Genomic DNA, 21,688 nt, shown 5'->3' with positions numbered 1-21,688 from the left:
TTAAATATGCTTTGTCATATATTACCTTCCCATGTCTGACTGCTTGAGCTTTAGCATATTCATAACTTTCTGGACACTTAGAGTTATAAGAATAAGTTTTATTTTAGATTTTAAGACTATTTCAGGTTAAGAAATTCTAATAAAGCCCTGTATCAAAACTTTAGTTTCTTATTCAACTCAAAGTTTCCCTGATCATTCCAACTTAGGACTGAGGAACTTGTATTGGGAAGAGGGAAATGATTCGTTTTTTTTCACCTGTCTTCTGTCTTCTTCATAGGACTTCCTTCTAGATTAGGGCAGGGATATGAAAAGGGATTACAGAAAAAAAATAGGCCAAGTGTTTGTTATATGACTGATGACTTAGATAGGAAGCAAATATCTAATTCATTGATTATGCATGTCCCCATATTCCAAGAGATACACATTAATTTCTCTCTTACATCTATTTCATGGAAGCACCTGCTAATTTAACTGCTGAACAAATATCCAAACATGGAGATACCATTGGCTCCTTCTTTGAGTCATTGCTTTGGGTTCACCTTCATTTGATTTAGAAGAGGCACACCCTTCTCTCTTTCAAAGGGTAAAAACCTGTAGTAATCCCTACAGTTGAAATTCTGCTGATGCCTTTCTGGTCATCTCTTAGGCTCAAGGTGATGATTCACAGTGCAGGACTGATAGTACTGTAATTATTACTTAGTAAGTCTTTGGTGAGTATGTTTAGCACTTCTCCATAGAATTTGGGGATATTTATCACCAATTGTACTATGGTTCGGGGCTTTCAGTAATATCTTGAATCAACAATGGAAGTTTCATTTTTATCTTTTATACTCTGCCTTTTTTTTTTTTTTTTTGCCTCCCTTATTTACTGAAGTTTCCAATGCCTGGTTCACAGTTTCACCCTCTGAAGACCCTTTAGCATTATCATTCTTGTTTCATTAATCTGTTCATTAAATACTTACTGACGGCCCACTATGTTGAAAGCATTGCAAATGCAGCTGTAAGCCAGACAGAAAAATCCTCCTCTCAATGGGCTTATGTATAGTGATATTAAGCAAGGTAAGAAAATGAGATATACAGTATCCAAAATATATCCTTCTGGTTTTATATTGCTGTTATTTTTCCCAGTGGCCAATATTTGAATTTATCCATGAGTCCTATTTCTTTCCCTACCATAAGGTTCTATTAATACTGTTTTTATAAGGTTTTTACTCTCTGCTCTTTTATTTTATTTTATTATTATTTTTTAAAGATTTTATTTATTTATTTGACAGAGAGAGACACAGTGAGAGAGGGAACACAAGCAAGGGTAGCGGGAGAGGGAGAAGCAGGCTTCCCGCCGAGCAGGGAGCCCGATGCGGGGCTCGATCCCAGATCCCAGGACCCTGGGATCATGACCTGAGCCGAAGGCAGACGCTTAACGACTGAGCCACCCAGGCACCCCTACTCTCTGCTATTTTAATTCTTACTACCATTACCATAGTCTCAGGTACACCGGTATAATCTCACTACAGAATTACTGTAACATTCTTAATCTCTTTCTCCATTCAGTATTCTAGTTATCATTTTAAGCACACAAATGTAATCATATAAATCATGTGCTTAAAATGTATTGTTCTCATTCATTCATTCAGCAAATATGTATTGGGGAACTCATATAACAGGTTTTTATTTCTAGATATTTGGTTATAATAGTGATCAAAAGAGGCAAAGACCCTTACCATACAGAGTTTATATTCTAGTAGAAGAACACAAACAATAAACACATAGAGGCAAGAAAAGAATATTGGGTGCTCATGGATGACTTCTCTGTTAAAACAGCATTTTAACAGAAACCTAAAGAAAATGAGGGAGTAAGCCATGGGGATATATCAGGAGAGAACATGCCAAGCAGAAGGAATAATAATAGCAAGTGCTTGCCTGGGTAAAGGGTAGCACATTTTTAGTACAACTGAAATGGAATGAGATATGGAAAAATAAAAAGGTAGAGGAGTTCCTAGAGGTACTGTAATGAGAGAAGTCTTGAAGGGTCTTAGAAACTACTCCATTGGCTTTGGGAATTTTATTCTGATGGGAAGCTGACAATGATGTAAGCCTAGATGTGACATGATTTGACTTTAAGAAACTTATCCTGCTTGTTTCACTGAGCATGTGCATGTGAGAAAGGATGGTAGCTTTGACCAGGCTGGTAGTTTTGTCGGGTTAGCAAGAATTGGTTGGATTCTAGATAAATTATGAAGGTAGAACCTATAAAATGACTCTGGGTCTTGATTTTTTTGAAACAGTAGCCATGAAATGATATGACGAAAACTGCAAGAAACTTGTAAAATGACAGTGAAGATGAGAAGCTCAGGTTGTTAACTTGTTATGTTTTAAATTCCTTTTTTGAATGTATAAGTGGATATGCTGGATGCACAAGTCTAAAATTCAGGGAAGTGATCCAGCCTACAGATGCAGTTATTAGAGTCTAGACGGCATTTAAACTGTAAAACAGGTTGGGATTATCAAGGGAATGAATGTAGCAGGAAAGATTGCCGGACCCACAGAAATGATCCATCCAAAATTTGTCTCTCAGTTTCTTGGTGTCATCAGTTCAGTGCGCTTCATTCCCTCTGTACTTTACCCATTCCCACAACCTCAATCGGGATCTTATTAGCACCTAGAAATGTTTTGGTCCTGAAATGCTTAAATCAAGCATCTTACTCTCTCACCATAACCTTCTATCTTTCTTCTCATATCCACTGCACCTGTTTTTCAAGTTTATTGAGAACTTTGAATCCTTTATCAATCCTTTCCTATCTTCACTACAATTCTGATTCAGCTTAGACTCTGGGATTTTTGCTAATATTCTCAATTATCTTGCCCAATTGGCCTTCCATAGCAATGGTCTCGCAGAACAACCTGAAATTAAAATGGTTGTGGGCATTCCCCCCTCCCATACCTGAGCTACAGAACACTGCTGGAGGTAAAAGCAAACACACCTTTGAGTCACATAACCACTACAAATTCACTGCCCACAACTACAAGTGGACCTCTAACACTTTCCAGTATTCCATCTGTGGTTTACATAGTTCACGCATAATCCATAATAGATAAATCATCTCTATATTCCTGAGATACCTCATCCCATCATCTCTCCTGCTACTATCAGCTAATTAGTTCCTTTATACTTTGTGAGGAAAATAAAACCATTAAATGGACACTTTCAATTTCTTTAGACCTCCATTTCTAAAAAGAATCCTTTCTTTCTCACTTATTTCATATTTGAAGACACACTGCCCTTTCTCTAGAACATGCCCTGGAGTCCATCCTTTTCTCCTCATCTTCTGCTCTATCAATTAATTTCTCTTTCCTCAGTAAATTCTTCTCCCTTTTTATGTGCTTTCCATCTGTTTCAACACACTCAACCTCATATCCTATATTGGCTATTATTCCCTCCCACTTCTTTATTTATTATGAGCTCTCTTATCTTCTCACTTGGAATATAATTTTTGGAGATGACATCATCAACTCCAATGGCTTCAATTACTAACGATCCTACATGTCCAAATCGATGGCTATAAATGAGATCTCACCTCATTGATTCCAAAATCACTCATATATTCCCGGTTTGGTCAGCTCAACTTAATGTGTCCAGAACTGAACTCATCATCCCCACTCCAAAAGTGCTCTACGTCATGAGATTTTTGTCTCTATGTATGGAACTTTCATCCACTCAGTTTCCAAACCAGAAAGTTCAAAAGTCAGCCTTGACTTCTCAGTAAGTCTCATTCTCTTCCCTCTAAACAATCCCTTATTCCTGAGTATTCACTATGTTCTTATTATCTCATCAATCAGTCCATTCTTCTCCATTCTCACTGTCACTCTATAGGTTCATATTAATCATTCATTGTGTTACTCAAAATGTTGATGTTCTCCTGAGATACTGCCCTCGACTAGTTTTATAATTCAGTGGGGTAGACATATACCTACACACACAGGTTGCAATTACCATTTTTCTCATCTTTCTTTTGGATGACCACAAGAGCCTTTCACTTGTCTCCTTGCTTTAGACTATCATCTAAATCACTCTCCAAGTAGAGTCAAAAGAAAAAGAAAAGCCTTCTAAAGGAGAGAGCTGATTAAATGATCTCCTGTTTGAAGACTTTAATGGTTCCTCATTCTTAGTATAGAGAACAAATTCCTTCCATGAAATTTCTCGTGTTCTTGCCCTGGCCTAACCTAGCCTTCTCTCTTTACCACAACCTCCCACACTCCAGCTTATTCTAGCGACAGTAAGTTATTTTCTCATTTTTTGACCTATGCACACACTGTTTCCTCTGCTTAAAATGCCATGCCCCGCTTTCCTCACTTGGCAAACTTCAACTTATCCTACAATTATAAAGTTAGACAGTATTTTCTTCTATTCACCTTCTTTGATTCTCTAGCCCCTTTCATTCCCAACAATTGGATTATATGGATTCTCTTTCTTATTTTCATCTCATGCTGTGTTTATTTTACATTGTAATTATTTTTACCAACCTGACTACTCCACTATATTGCAAGATTCTGAAATAAGAAACTGTGTATTTTGTATCCCTGTATTTCCAAAACCTAAACAAATGTCTAGCACCTAGTGTACACTCAAATATACACTGAATTTTAAATAAACAGACAGAAGAATCAAAGTATGTAATACACAATATAAAGTCTAGGTTGAAAGAAATTATATTAGATCACAATGCAGATTTGCATTTTTTTATTCCCTTATCTTTTATAGCAAATAAGTAGAACATTGGCATTTTTTGAATAATCAAATTAAAATTGGTTTTGAAGACTTCTAAATTTTAAGACCATTTACAATTTGAAAAATATATAATCTGGTCTAAACAGCACCCTCAGGAAAATAAACTTGTTTCAAATTCTGCAGGGTGTTTACCCAAATTGCTAAGAATCATCAAGAAGACATAAAAATGAGAACAGAAAGTACAAAAATATGGAATGTACACTCTGGTTCCTCAATGGGGAAAAAATTAATAGAGCTAGAGAATGTTCAGGACAGTGTACATAACAAACCCAAGGATGTGGATTAGAGGAGTATTCACTTATTCACCACACTTTAGAAATAAAGAGAACCATTAGCATTCGGATAAAGAAAACAGAACAATTAAAAGTACTAAGTTCTGTAAGAAGCACATTTACAGATCTTATTACTTCAAGGTAACAAACAGAAAGAGAAACAGGGAAGAAGCTGCATAGTGCCAGTGACATTACTGCTGTAAGTTCTGGATGAGGCAAATGAGGTAGACTTCATTCAAACACTGACAACAGCACTCTGAAATAGCATGACACTTCCACATTGAACCAATGTGTATGTTACACTGAAATAGGTTCAGAAATGTGTTTCATGTGGTCTAGAGTTTGTCCCACATTACTCTGTTAAATTTTGTCCATGCTGACTCTTAAAAAGAATCAGAAATGATTAAGAAAAAAACCAATTAATACTCAGACATTTCTTAAACCAAATTACAAAGAAAAACCTTCCTCACTGTGTATTTTAGTCTGCATGGGTCTACTGTCATTAAACTTAAGTTCTGTGGCTAAGCTGAGCTACTAAATTCCAGCGATAGATTTAGAACTGGCCCACAGTCTGGGACAAATCCTGGCTCCATGGGCTCAAGACTTGACAGACCTACAAACCCACAGCTCTCCAGATACCAAGTGCAGCTAGCACATCTCACTGGGAGTGTTTATGCTTTGTGCCCCAGTCTTTAGTATCCAGAATCCTCTTGGCTATCTGAAGCTATTGTTGTTTAGACCTTATCCTGGCCTTCCTAAATGTTGGCTCAAAACTGATCCTGGGACACCCCTGATACCATGAGGTTACCAGTTTTTTACATTTTAATATTATTATTTTAAAAATTTAAAACACCATGAATGGATGTTGTACTTTGACAGATGCTTTATCTGCATCTATTGAAACGATCATATGGTTCTCATCCTTTCTTTTATTAATGTGTATCACGATTGACTTGCAAATATTGAACCACCCTTGCAACCCAGGAATAAATCTCACTTGATTGTGGTGAATGATTTTTTTAATGCATTCTTGGATTCGGTTTGCTAGTATTTTATTGAGAATTTTTGCATCCATGTTCATCAAGGATATTGGCCTGTAGTTCTCTTTTTTAGTGGAGTTTTTATCTGGTTTTGGTATCAGGGTAATGTTGCCTCATAGAATGAGTTTGGAAGTTTTCCTTCTATTTCTATTTTTTGGAATAGTTTGAGAATAGGTATTAATTCTTCTTTATATGCTTAGTAGAATTTTCCTGGGAAGCCATCTGGACCTGGACTTTTGTTTATTCGTAGATTTTTTATTACTGAGTGAATTTCATTGCTGCTTACTGGTCTGTTCAAGTTTTCTATTTCTTCCTTTTCAGTTTTGGTAGTTTATATGTTTCTAGGAATTTATCCCTTTCTTCTGGGTTGTCCAATTTGTTGACATTTAGTTTTTCATAATATTTTCTTATGACTGTTTGTATTTCTATGGTATTGGTTGTTATTTCTCCTCTCTCATTTGTGCTTTTATTTGGTTCCTTTTTCTTTTTAGTAAGCCAGGCTAGAGGTTTATCAATTTTATTAATATTTTCAAAGAACCAGTTCCTAGTTTCATTGATCTGTTCTATTTTTTTAGTTTCTATGTCATTTATTTCTGCTCTAATCTTTATTATTTCCTTCCTTCTTCTAGCTTTAGGCTTCATTTGTTGTTTCTTTTCTAGCTTTTTTAGGTGTAATGTTAAATTGTTTGAGATATTTCTTGCTTCTTAAAGTAGACCTGTATTGCCATATACTTCCTGATGTTTATAGCAGCAGTATCTACAATAACCAAATTATGGAAACAGTCCAAGTGTCCATCTACTGATGAAGGGATAAAGATGTGGGACACACACACACAGGAATATTACTAAGCCATAAAGAATAATGAAATCTTGCCATTTGTAATGACATGGATGGAGCTAGAAAGTATTATGCTAAGCAAAATAAGTCAGTCAGAGAAAGACAAATATCGTATGATTTCACTCAAATGTAGAATTTAAGAAACAAAACAAATAAGCAAAGGGAAAAAGAAAGAGGCAAACCAAGAAACAGACTCTTAACTATAGAAAACAAACTGATGGTTACCAGAGGGAAGGTGGGTGGGGGGATGGATTAAATAGGTGATGGGGGTTAAGAAGTGTACTTGCTGTAAGCATCAGTATTGTATGGAAGTGTGGAATCATTATATTATACACTTGAGACTAATATAACACTGTATGTTAATTGGAATTTAAATAAAAACAAGAAAAAAAAACCACTATGGCAAATGGTATATAAAAAAGCACTAATTTAACTTAATGATATTTTTACCCTTTAGATTTTAATTCTTTTCTTTCACTTTATTTTTATATGTAAATATATGCTGATTTTACACTGGACGTTAACTTGTGATCCAATTTTTCTGAATGAAAAACATGCTAAATGTAGACTATGTCTGATATAATTTTTCAAAGGCAGTTGTAAGCAATATTAAACTGATAATATTTCTAAATGACAGAAAGGTTTTTTCTAAGATGACTATGATTTAGAAAAATCTATAAATTCTATCTACTGAACCAATTAATTTTCAGTTTCTGAATTAAAAAAAAATCCTTCTTGGGTGCCTGGGTGGTCAGATGGTTAAGCGTCTGCCTTTGGCTCAGGTCATGATCCCAGGGTCCTGGAATCGAGTCCCACATTGGGCTCTCGGCTCAGCGGGGAGTCTGCTTCTCCCTCTGCCTCTCTCTCTCTCTCTCTCTGTCTCTGTCTCTCATGAATAAATAAATAAAATCTTTAAAAAAAAAAAGAAAAAATCCTTCTTGTAATCCTTTTCAGATGAAGAAAGCCATCATAAAACTTGAAATTGCCCCTGAAAATCATGAACGAATGATTCTACCATTCACGATTAGTACTGAAAATGAGACTACTTGAGTTTTCAAAAAAACTAGCTAATATTTATTGTTAAAAATATTAACGTAAATTATATTCTTGGAGTTCCTCAAATTTATTCTTACCAGGTATACAAATTTATCTATAATGACATTTGCAAATGTATACAACTTCTTGTACATTTAAAATAATATAAACTTCACTTTTTTCTCATGCTTCAGAAATAACACACATGTAACCACAGGAAAAGAAAATGCATTTGTTAAATATACCATTTACATCCCTGAGATTTCTGTTATACTGGTAAAGAAATTATTTCACAGCTATGCATCATTGTGGTGGCATTGTGAGATATGCCATTCCTTTAGCACCTTATATATTCTGTATAATGAGGGGGAAATATATAGGACCTTGAATTTCTTACTAATAAAAATTTCATCATAGAACAGTTTTAGTAATATACTGTAAACACGTATACAGAAGACCTAATTGTAGAAATGGACAATAGTATTTAGATGATCTATCATAAAGATATTTTTTAAAGAAAGGAAAAATTATAAACAACTTCAAATGGATTTAGGTTATAATTAATGTAATCTACTTTCAGTTTTCTAACTTAGGGCCAACAACAATAGCTTCATTCAAAGTCTTATTCTTAAGTATCTGAAGTAACACTAGATCCTATTATCATTTCACTGCTACTTAGACTGCTTTCTATAAGCTTTATATGGGACTAAGAAATGATTTTATTATAGTTTCTCAAGTAATATGTTCTAGATAGCTCTTTAACAATGGGGAGTACTAAATTTATGTGTACTGTTAACCCCTAATTAGATTGCCTAAGCTCATGTACTCTGTAATTTGCATGTTTCCCACTCCACGAAACGGTAAAAAATAAGCACAGTCTGGATTTTAGAAAATGTAAGCAGCAGTATAAAATATCCAACATCATGGTAGGTCATGGCCAAGAGAGAATCTCTATTTCACAGTATTATAAACTACACACACACACACACACACACACACACACACACACACACACACACACACTTCACTTTTAGCTACTGGGAATGAAGTTGATGAAGCTTGCCTTCTGTACACCATCTTTCCTTTCTGTGATCTTTTTTCCTTTCAAGAAGCTTCTTTCAACAACTAGATTTTTATACCCACTCAATCTTCCATATTTGGAAAATGTTTTCTTGAAAGGATATGATTAACTTATTTTAACATAGAAATCATGAATAAGATTTTTATCACCCTTGCAGAAGAGAGGCATTTAATTTTTTTATTTTACTTATTTATTTTTATTAAGATAGAATTATTATTTGTTTCAGGGGTACAGGTCTGTGATTCATCAGTCTTACACTATTCACAGTGCTCACCATAGCACATACCCTCCCCAGTGTCCATCACCCAGCCACCCCATCCCTCCCAACACCCACCACTCCAGCAACCCTCAGTTTCCTGAGATTAAGAGTCTCTTATGGCTCCCTCTCTGGTTTCATCTTGTTTCTTTTTTCCCTCCCTTCCCCTATGATCCTCTGTTTTGTTTCTCAAATTCCTCATATCAGTGAGTTAATTTTTTATTTGAACCAGGGACAAATCCTTTTAAAATCAATTGATCTTAACCGTAGAATTCTTTTAGGAATCAGTGGACAGGTGAGGTGGGATTTTGAAGGAAACGGATTTAATCTTCTAATAAAAGTTGAGTGCTATGTACAAACACCATGCCAGGCAGGAGAGTAAGATTATATCACATAAACAGTCACCTACACTACTTAAATATAAGACTGGCTGTAAATCCTGTCACAATATCCTGGCTGGTTGACTTACATTTCATCTTGCCTTGAGCTGTAATGTAATAGGTTCAGGGACTAAATATAAGCAGCTATCTGAAGACAATACATTTTTTCCCACATAAATTCAGACAATGAAAATAAAAGGAAGGGAAAGGGCTAAAATACGTTGTTTAGCCTACTTTAGAAGCAATTTGATTAGACAACATCATGAGATATAGAAGGGAGACAGGAGAGAAAGAGGTGCCATTGAAAGTTATGTTTAACATCTCACTGATGTTTTAATGTGATTATGAACTTCACCTAGATACCTCGGTGAAGTATAACTAAAATTGATAACACTGGGTTCTGTATGTTCAGCATTAAACCTCACAGTGCTAAGTGAAAAGCAAACAGTGATAAAAATTTATGCATTGACTCTCTGTTGAAATAGATGGAATCATATTACTTTATATATACACCATGAACTCATGTTTGTACTTCAAACATGAAATCACATGTTATCTTAATCAATATTTTCTGACAGCAGGTATCACAGAAAGAACTAAGATGTTCCAATACTAGACTATCAATCTCTTCTTATTGCTTAAAAACAATAATCCTTTAAAATTTTAGAACACTTCTCTAATTTTCCAGAAGCTCCCTGGATAAAGTAGAAAAGAAATAGCAATATCAAGGATCAATAATGTTGATAAAATGGGCCAATAAAATAATTTTTCTCAGTAACTAGAAAATATATTGCAACACATATCATACATTCATATCTAGAATGGTAAACCCTCGAGTTCCAAAAGTTTTCGTGTAGCCCATAGGACATAAAGTATTTACATATTCTAATGAAGATTTTATTCTTTTTAGAGTCAATACACAGAGATGAATTTTATGAGATATTAAAACTTTTTAAAACACCAAACAATATCTCAAATCAAGTTCATACTTTTGTATTAATTACTATATATTAGTGTGTGTGTATATGTGTGTGTGTGTGTGTGTGTGTGTGTACTATTGAAATAGCTATATATTTGAAAAAGATAGCTATATGAAAATTGTATACAAGTAGTTGTCTGATGATCTGGTGTGTACATAATTCAATTTGTTAACAGTTAAATTTAATGAAGAATCTAACTTACCGGCGGATCAGCCCCCTTAGAACCAGTCAGCCCTCCTGTTAGGGATTCGATATCCTGAAAAGGGGAGAGGTGTTGATTGTAAAATGCCACTCAACAGCATGGAGAATATCCCAGTCCCATAGTGTCATATTTTCTTTAGCTACAAAGTTAGGGCACATAGCTACATTTGTTTTCTTTGTTTTATTTTCAGACAATCTTGCACACTGTAACACTATACAAATAGCCTGTATCTAAAAATCTAGATATTTTCTCTAATTCTGTGGAAACCGTAAAAAGAATAAAATGTAAACAGACTAATCTTGAAATATGCAAAAAAAAAAAATCACTCTAGGTAGGAAGGCAGTTTTGTTCCCTAGGGAGTCAAAGTGAGGACATAACAGAAAAAAGAAATTTTAATAAAACTGCAATTTAACATATTATTTGCAAGAATATAAATCCCATGGAAAATGCTTGCCCTATAAAAATTTTAATTATCTGTAGTCCACTCTATTACTGGACTTAAAAGATAAAAATATAAATAGATATGGATAGATTAGCTATTCTTTTACAAGGTTATTTCTAATCTTCAGTCAGTAACTACAGAAGATCATGCCTGCATAATGATAATTGTCAAAAGTATCATACACGGAGAAATGGGTGATGCTGTGACAAACTAGAGAGCATATGCCCAATTTACAGGTACACATACAGCGTAGCCAAAACTGTCTGCTCAATGGCTGCTGGAGGAGTTTGGGGCTACACTGAAGAGTTACACTTCTTGACAAAAAGTTTTTTTCTTGTGACCCCAGTCACTTATCTGTTTGCATCTTTTTGAAAGGATAGGGATGAGGAACCCAGGAAATACAGTTGCAGTAAGAAATCAAAGATGGAAGATCACTGAGTCAAGACTGAAGGAAGAGAAAATTAAATGCCTATGATCAGAGAAACAACCAATACCTTTATATCATTAAGAAGATTTATGCTACAAATTCATTTGGGACTTAATCACATCATTATTTCCCTGGTATCTCAAAAATAGGGAATCTTAACAAAATACATGCGGCTGAAATGAGCATGTGGAGGCAACATAAACAGCAGGACAGGGGAGAAGGAAGGAATGATGTGATGAAAGTTTCCATCAGAAGAAGCTGACTTTGAGCAAGAACTCAATGGGTGATGACTTTCCATATGCATATTTTATCAAGGACCATAAATGACACGGCAACCACAAGGAATACTTGCCAAGAAAATTGTTGTCTTCACTGGAACAAACATATTGTACATAATGTTTTTCCCTACTCAGCATCCCTTTGAAGAACTTCCTCTCCCTCACTCTAGCTCCAAAATAGGCTTATAAAAATTGCTTCAAATGAGACAGAAGTCTTATGGAAAATTAAGGTAATATGGATTTGGGAAGATATAATGGTAGGGTCCAAGTCCATGATTCTATCATTTGAGTAACATTTGAAACCAGATGTTCTCCCTACCTGCAAATTTAAGATAAGTTTCTGGCTCTCAAAACAGCAAGATCCTTTAACATTCCTATTAAATCATCTAAGTAACCTTATGTCCTTACATAATAAAACTAAAGTGGGAAACATATTTATAAGCTGACAAGCATTTTCTAATCCAAAGATAAAAGTATAATTTTTAAACCTGTTTTAGAATTTCATGGAATGAACTGACAACATTAGGTAGTAAAGTGGCTAAAATACTAGATCAACAGAAAATAAAGCATAATCACTGCACTGTTTGAAAATATACCTGTTATGACCATGACAAAAAACAAAGTTCTATTCATAGGAAAAGTGATTTCCAAGTACATTTAAAATGAAAGAAAATGATTTTAAGTACATTTTAAATTAATACATGCCTTTCTAAATATAAAGACATATAAAGTACATTAAAGAGAAACACTTCTGATGTCATTATTAAAGAGATAACATAGAAACCGATTCAGATTAAAAGCACTTTAGCCATTTATTTAATGCATTTTTTAAAGTTATATCATAAAGATTTCTTACTTTCATAGATATGAAGATTTATTGCTATCTTAGGTAAACTGAATCATTTCTCAGATTCCTAAAATTTTAAGCCTTTCATGACAGTTATCGTCTTGAGAAAAACAAAGCAAAAGTAGAATTTAGAAGATGAATGCAAAAGGCATTGAGATTAATGATTTTTAACATGTTGAATTAAAGCAAACTAGGAACTCATGGCTCTAAACAGAGTACAGATATATCTTCTTATTCTGATTATTCATTTAAATGAAAAATGATTGGGCCCCTGGGTGGCTCAGTTGGTTAAGCGACTGCCTTCGGCTTAGGTCATGATCCTGGAGTCCCGGGATCGAGTCCTGCATCGGGCTCCCTGCTCAGCAGGGAGTCTGCTTCTCCCTCTGACCCTCTTCCCTCTCGTGCTCTCTCTCTCTCATTTTCTCTCTCTCTCTTAAACAAATAAATAAAATCTTTAAAAAAATAAAATAAATGAAAAATGATTTTTTGAGCTTATACGCTATTTTGAGTATAAGTTGAAAAAAAGTGTCCTACTTGGACGAATGCCCAAATTAAACACAGCTATCTATCACCTGATGCAAAAATAAACATTTCGGGTGTGAATAATGAGCATAAGTGTGCATGAATGCACTTATGTTGTGAAATTAATAGGTGAAATAAATAAATCTTTTGAGGAACACTGCACATAACTAAAAGTGAGTCAATTTTTTGATGGCTATTGAATATTTTGTCTGCCAAATATAACTGAAATCCTTAACAAATCCATCTATCTTGTTATTTAGATATCTTTTTATACAGATAACAACAAAAATACATCAAAAAGTAAAAACACTCATCTCCTAGAAAGTTTGTTGGCTGACTATTATAATAATGTTTGACTAAACATTCAAAACAAACTGATTTTTTTAAACTAGTTACAGAATTTAACTATATTATGTACCATGTTCATTTAGATTTAATAGCTTCATTTAGATCTAATAGTTCATTTAGATCTAACAAAATATCTACTCTTTCAACACTTACTATGTACCATGTAAATGCCTTATAAACATTGACATTACAGCCTTACAGAGTACCTATTTCTTTTCTCACTTAAGAAGTTAAAAAGTTTACATAATTTACCCAATGTCATATAGCTATTAGAAGTGGTATTACAAAACATATTTGTATGACTGCAAACGTGTTTTTTAATACCAGTTGTACGGGAATAGCTTTACCATGGCATTCTGGTTACCTTGAACATACCCACATGGACAATATAGGCAGAGCTAAACAGTAGGTTGGCCTATGTCTTGGTGGAATATTCTGTCAGCCTCCTGAGAACAGAACAAGGTAGGCAGTCATATAAAGAGCTTCCATACAGCTGCTTCTCATTCACCTCTCTGGCACCCGTGAGGCATGGAACTTTCCACCTTACTCTTCCCCACCTTAGATCCATCGGCAGGCAGTAAAACTGCTGAGGTGCACTATGGGATTGGCTCCTCCCCAGTTGCCTCTCCCTCCTTGTTGTCTGTCATCTGGTCCATCCAATTTAGTGTCGTCCTGTGGGACTAGGGACCAGGTCGGGTGAGGCAACTGATGACATGTCTAGGGTATACAATTTAGGGACGCATTCATTCTGAGGGTCACACAAGTGCTGCCCCTGCACGTGCAGGATCCTGACAATGAGTCCCTCCTTAAATTTTGTCCCTTAGGCACCTTATTTTAGAGTCCTATAAGAACAGAATTGGCATTTGTACAATCCTAGAAGTGAGTGACTCCTCAAATTTTGTGCCCTAAGCACCCTACTTGTCTCACCTAGTCCTAACCTTCCTAGGAATATAGAGAGCTGACACCATGGTGACTCTGTTTATGCTGTGTATGTAATACAGTCTTTATATCCATTTGACTCATTGTTTCCCAGTTGAATTTATAAAAGTATGCCAAGCCAACCTAGTACCTGCCCACATGCTGCTACTCAGATATTATCGCTACTTACCGCCAGTATTACACAGCCTCCATTATATGTGTTGCCATCATCTACACAGAACAAAATAAAATAGGATCCTTTTTTTCCTAAGACTTTATTCATTTATTTGAGAGAGAGAGAGTGAGAGACAGCACAAGCAGGGGGAGAGAGAGAAAGAGAAGAAGCAGACTCCCTACTGAGCAGGGAGCCCCATGTGGGGCTCCATCTCAGGACCCCAGGATCATGACCTGAGCCAAAGGCAGACACTTAACTGACTGAGCCACCCAGGCGCCCCTAAACTAAGATCCTTAACCATGTAAACAACTTTCTTTCTTTTTTTTTTTTTTAAGATTTTATTTATTTGACAGAGAGAGACACACTGAGAGAGGGAACAGAAGCAGGAGGAGTAGGAGAGGGAGAAGCAGGCTTCCCCACGGAGCAGGGAGCCTGATGCGGGGCTCGATCCCAGGACCCTGGGATCATGACCCGAGCCGAAGGCAGACGCTTAACAACTGAGCCACCCAGGTGCCCCAACAACCTTATTTCTTAAAAAAATTTTCAGGTAATGGAAGTTTCACTTATTCTTCAAGGTGTCAAATAGCTAAGTGAGGTTATTAGCCAGCCTTGACACAAGCTGTGTGAAGGCAGCCTCTTCTAATGTAGGAAAGCTCTGTCCTTGGTAAGCCAAGGCTGCTCACGAATCAGAAGTCTCAAGTCTTGGGAAGGTTGAGCCGCAGGTGCAGCGATTAGTGTCAGAGCTCTGAGTAGAGTGAGATTTGAGGGCAGCCTGGACCTCGGGTACCATATTAGGAGAGGTTTAAAATAAACTCCACATTGTGCAGCACTGATGCTGTTGGCTGCCCAGCTGTGCCCCCTCCCCATGATCCCCTGTTCCAAGAGTTGACATAATTTTTCCCTTGACAGACACTTTCAATAATGGAGCTTAGGGATTAATCATGTGGTTTTCAATGTAAGTCATTAAGTTTGATGTTTAAGTCTTGTTTCCCCTGCATGGAGGTGGGGGAAAAAAGAGGATATTGGGATTGAAATCTCCCTCAGGGCTGTTGCTGTATCCTTATTTTTATACCTAAAGAGTAGGATCAGCCAGTTATGGTCAAGAAAAAGATGTTAAAATAGCTTGGGTATCAAATACATTAAAAATGAAGAAAAATAAAATTCTAAATAGTCCACTGAGTCTAACATTGCAAATGCCATAAGACCCAGAACATCTTGAAACCTAATAGTTACATTTAATGTTAATATCAAGTTTCAAGTGTTATACTTCCAAAAAGTCACTTTATATTATAAAAATACTTAAAACATTATAATATTGTTATTAGCTACTGCTATTTTAAAATTTGGTTTATACATATTTAAAGCTTGGGAATATTTTCCCAATGCTTTTGGGGAAAGTGATTCAATTTTGATATAGAGTACATTTTAGTGCATTAAAATAATCTATCAAAAATGTATCAGTACAGTGAAATCAATAAGAAATAGATTTCAACCATTTTTACTGAATGATTATATTTAAAATTTGCTGCAAGGTATTTAAAAACATTTGATGAGGTATTTTATGTTTGTATTACATGTATTACCATGTCCTGCAATGCCTTGTAGTGATTTGGCTTTGACCATCTCTCTGATACCATCCTTTTTCCATTATCCGACTCTCTCATGCCACCCAGTCACATTGATCCCATTGCCATTCCAGAAACAGTCCAAATAGGACTCCTACCACATGGTTGTCTTTTACATGTTTTTCATACTGCTTAGGATGCTCAATCCCTAGCTATCTCCACTCCCTCATATCTCAATTTAAGTATCAAAATCTCAGACTTTTCCTAACTGTCTAAATCAGTGAAAGTTCCACCCAGAAACAAATGACAAACTCAAAAACATCATAAAAGAGCATTTAATAAAAGGATACTTTATAAAGGTATGGATGGTTCAGTGGATCCAAGGGAATGGCGATGCACTGGGACTAGTAACAGCTGGAAGTCTTAACCAACCCTAAGTCCAGAGAAGTAAGAAAAAAGAACAATGTTGTCAAGAGTCCAACAAAGGATGAACACCTCTCATCACCCTCTAGAACAGCTTGCCACACAGTAGGAGCTCAATAAATACTTTTTGAATGGATGAATGACTCAATAAAGCACATAATACCATTTTTATACATAAAAAAGCTGAGGCTCAGGGTACATAAATGAAGAATTTCTCATTTTTTATATAAATATATCACTTTGAAAGATGGCTCAAGGCAACAGTGTTTGCACAACCCATCTTTATAGAATGCCTGAATAAAAAACTAATGATTTTCCCAAGACCAAACAGCTAGTGAATTCTGGAAAGAAGCTTTGAATCCCAAGTGTTATAACCCCAAGCACCATGTACCTTTTTTCCATTATACATCACTGATGAGACAGCCTCCTAAAGAAAAGGCACTCAATTCTGTATTATCTTAAGACAATAAATTTCTATATTCCCAGGGTTTCTAGTTCATAAGAAGGAAAATATACAAAAGGATTTAATAAACAATAAACAATACATTAAATTTATTTCTGGTGAAATACTGTCAATACTTCAAATTAAAGACCTCACCCCTTAATCATTATACAGTGAATGCTTGAAAACTTTATCTAACCTATGCACTTAGCAATAATAAATAGTTCAAATACATTGAATTACAAGTCAATAATGTTCTTATGTAATGTCTCATAGTGTGTAGGTTCACTGCCCTGGGAAAGAGTAATAGAAGAAGAAATTTCGTCAAAAAAAAAACATTCAGTTTTTCACACAATGCTTAATGGAAACAATCTTCCATCACAGAACAGCATCTCCTTGAGGCAAGCATCCAAATAATGAAACTGAGTTTGTTAATGAGGCATCTTTCTCCTCTACCAGACTTAAGCTGTTAGTGTTTCCTTGGCAACTTTACAGGGTAAATTTCCTGGGAGGCAGAGGAAGAAGCAGGGAACACACACAACCAATTTATATATCTTCTTTCCTATGGAAGCCAGAAAAAGCCCTATTTAGTCATTCTTTAAATTTAAAAAAAAAAAGGAAAATATCTACATTTTTTACTTTGAGCACAGTCCAGCCCGAATCTAAGTTTTCCATGAGCCACACAATGAATTCTTTCATAAAGCAATGACTGACTGAGGCACTGTGCTGAACATGAACAGCATGATGATGAATAAATCAAGGTCACTTTCAAAGAGTTCACAGTCTAGTGGGGAGTCAGAATGACAAAGACAATTTAGTCAGTATATGTATATTGTACACATAATAAGTGCAAGGTATCATACAGAATCAGGTGTATGGAATATAGAGGCTGCGACATGCTCTCTGATTTCAAGGATCTTTTCAGTCTAAGAGTATGTCAATCTAAGAGTAAAAGTAGATCTTTCAATCTAGCAAAATGAGGAAGAATTCTGAGAAACAAGGTGCTAAAATTATACTATATAGGTGTTATAGAAGTAGATTATATAGGGTGACAGTAAGTTTGAGTATTTCATGTTTCCAGAATTGTTTATGGTTTTGAATGCATGCTGGGAAAGTTTGTCCTGAGACCTTGACTGTGTAACAATATAATTAACACTTATTGAGCATTGACTATACCAGACCCAGTATAAAGAGCTCTATTGCCTTATTAAAGAGCATCCTAGCTCTTTTAGCTGTTATTTCCATCATTTTTAAGATGGAAGAGAGTCTTCAGGAGTTTAAATGATGTGACAGAAATCATACAGCTAATAAGCGTTCAAATCTAGATAGGCTGACTCCAAAGGAAATGATTTCTAACAATTATGCTCTCTTAAATAAATGGAGGTGTGGGGAAAAATGGGGACAACTTGGTATGACACATAGTGACTTGGGAAAAAACATATTTATTCAATATTTGTAGAAAGAATGAATGGCATTGCAAGCAGAGTTTTCCTGAAGTGAAGTGGATCGTCTGGTGGGAAAAAGAATATCCTTGTTCAACCTACAGGTATGAGAGTGAATGCCACTGAATTTAGCAAAAAAGTACAATTCCAAAGACTTTTGCCATATATTTTTAATGTCAAAATACTGTCCTCAAACTCACACCTAAACAGGAAATCTAATATGTTTCAAAGACATAATTGTGCCAGTATCGCATGGAACAGGGTTTTCTGAAGAAAGTACCGAAGAGTTTCAAGGTTCTGCCTTTTCCATGGAGTGCCTTCTTTGAAACGCTTTCCTTTATGAATTTTTTTGCATGTTGCTTTTTTCTTGTCTATTCCCTTCCATATGTCTGAGGTGATAAAGGGAATCTTTTGCTGAATCCTGTCTCAGTCTCTGTCAGATCCTCTTTGCCAATGTTTACACACTGATGTATCCTTGTTATCTCAAACTCAGTATGTCCAAATCAGACATCATCTCCTCTCCTCCCCTCCCATTACTATGGCCAGCTGCCTCCCATCCAATTTCTTCCTCTAGTGCTTATCTTGTTGGTACTTCCAGTAAACAGGCAGTTGCCCAACCTGGGATTTCTGGAGGTAAATAAGGTCTTCCCTCACACTGGTATCTGTTTACCAAGCCAGTTAATTTTTCTTTCCAAACTATCTGCTCAACTCAATCTATTACCTACTTTTAATAACTACTGCATTCACTACCTTAGTTCAAAACCTCATTTATCTCCCCCACCCCACAACCATGCTGGCTTTCTCCAAAACAGTGTGTTTTTTGAGTTTTTTTCCACTCTCACACTCATATAATCTTTTCTCCTGAGCAGTAGTTCTCAAAGAGTGGTCTGGGGACCAGTAACATCAGTGTCACCTGGGAACTTAGAAATTCATTTTCTTTGGGCACCTGCTGTTAAGCGTTTGACTCTTGATTTAGGCTCAGGTCATTGGATCTCAGGGTCATGAGATTGGGCCACCTTGGGCTCCATGCTGGGCATGGAGCCTGCTTCAGATTCTCTCTCCCTCTCCCTCTGCCCCTCCCCCACCCCCGCATGGGCATGCTCCCTCTCTAAAAAAAAAGAGAGAGAAAAAGAAACGCATTTTTTTACGTTTTACTGCAGTCTTGCCGAATCAGAAACTCTGTGTTTGAACAAGCCCCCAAGTGAGTCTAATGCAAAGTAAAATTTGGAAAACACTACTCTAGAATGATGTGTTTCAAATGCAGATATGTATAGGTTACTCCCATACCCAAAATTCTTAATAAGTCCCCATTCTTCTTGGGAAAAAAAATATCAAGCGTATTTATCCATGAGGTCTTTCATTATATCATTCTGGACTACTTTTTTCATTTTACCTTTCACCACTTCCTCAAAAGAATCCTTACACTCTTACCATAATGAACTCCATACTTCTTTTTTTGCGTCAAGTGTTGTTTTTTTTTTTTAACTTCTATGCTACTGCACCACAGATCCTTCTGCCTAGAAAGCCACCTCCCTCCTCTGGATAAATTTTACCTTTGAGATCCACTGCAGGCATCACCTCTCTTAGGAGACTTTCCTGAGTCCCTCAAGCTAGAGTGTTAGTTCTCCCTTTATTCCCAGCATCTTGCACTTAACTCTATCACAACTTTACTACATACATCACTTTATAATTGTCATTTTACTCATGTGAAAAAAAAATTGAAGGTTAAATCAACTCAGTACTGTACTTATTATTATCTCTGTGTCCTCAGAAGTTACCACAAAGAAAAACCAATAAATGTTAAAGGAAGTTGAAAAATTTATGTTGAATTTAGCTTCCTATGAATTTCTCCTGCAAAGAAAGGATAAGCTGATTAGCTGACATCAGTGTTTGGGACCACTTTGAAATGTGCATTATCCTATATTAATAGATTTTTGTCCTCATTATATTTTTGTTTCATTACTATAAAACAACCATCGAGAAGCTGATTATCTTTGAGTTTACTGCAGAAATTGAACTTCTGGATGGCAAGACTGATGATCAGATATTTTTGTTAACACGACAGAGGCACCATCCCAAGAGACTCTGCCTGAAAGATGGTCAATAGCCCTTCAATTCTACCTCAAGCCTGCAAAATGCAACACACATGGGAGAAGAAATACCTTAGTGATCAAGGAAACAGGTTCAAGCCTATGTTCACTACTTACCAGCTGTGTGAACTTGGGCCAACTGCCTGATCTTCCTCATGTAAAATAAGTCAATCTATGTCCTAGGACCTATCTTAGGAGGACCTTGGAAAACTAATTATGAGAGTTCATGGAAAGATACTTAATGATAACTGATAGTAAATTGTCAATTATTATTAGTTATTACTATACATGAAATGACGCATAGGCACAGATTAGATTATAAATGAGTAAAACAAAGATAGGTTATTGACACAGATTACAAAATGATGTATGTTGAAATAGATATGGATTAGAAACATGTGGATAAGACCTAGATATGGATTAATTCTATTTATTAACTTCCATTAAATTTCTAGAATGTATGTTCCCTGAAAGGCAAAAGATCCTAAATTCTATATTTTACCTCCTCAATCCACCCTATAATTTTTCATGCATTTTTATGTTTTTGGTTATTATAAATTTTTCACAGTATTTTTAAATATATAATTTTTATTTTTGAGCAATCTTTTTGCTAGAATTATTTACTGAATAAAATCCATACCATGAACCTATACACAATTTATTCCTCTTCCAGTGTGTGTTATCTGACATCACATATTTATGCACCATGGTGGGCAGCTTTCAGCCTGTTCAAAATGTGAGGTAGCAACTGAGAGAAAAGATCCAACATTTAAAAGAGGATATCAATGTTATAATCCACGATACACATAATTTACGGCAGATTTATCTATAAGCCATTGTTGGTTAAGAGTCAGAGACTCAATTACTGTGATCTTAGTTTACAATTAAACCTCCATTTA

At 35.6% G+C, this 21,688-nt stretch overlaps 1 protein-coding gene across 33 annotated transcripts in view; it reads right to left on the bottom strand.

Annotated features, from left to right (window-relative positions):
• The window catches only part of PPFIA2 (PTPRF interacting protein alpha 2), a 465,447-nt gene that overhangs the window by 368,343 nt on the left and 75,416 nt on the right, over positions 1 to 21,688 (bottom strand). For 26 of the 33 annotated variants that reach the window (XM_027592669.2, XM_027592670.2, XM_027592668.2 and 23 more), the window contains one exon: positions 10,871 to 10,924. The exons of the other annotated variants lie outside the window; for them this stretch is intronic. In XM_027592669.2, the coding sequence (XP_027448470.1) occupies positions 10,871 to 10,924 (54 nt within the window). The remainder of the gene's footprint in view (positions 1 to 10,870; positions 10,925 to 21,688) is intronic. 33 annotated transcript variants of the gene reach the window in all.

Source organism: Zalophus californianus, chromosome 9 (assembly GCF_009762305.2).
Source record: "Zalophus californianus isolate mZalCal1 chromosome 9, mZalCal1.pri.v2, whole genome shotgun sequence".
NCBI classification, from domain to species: domain Eukaryota; kingdom Metazoa; phylum Chordata; class Mammalia; order Carnivora; family Otariidae; genus Zalophus; species Zalophus californianus.
The sequence above is the reverse complement of the archived record's forward strand: the minus strand, read 5'-3'. Positions and strand labels throughout refer to the sequence as shown.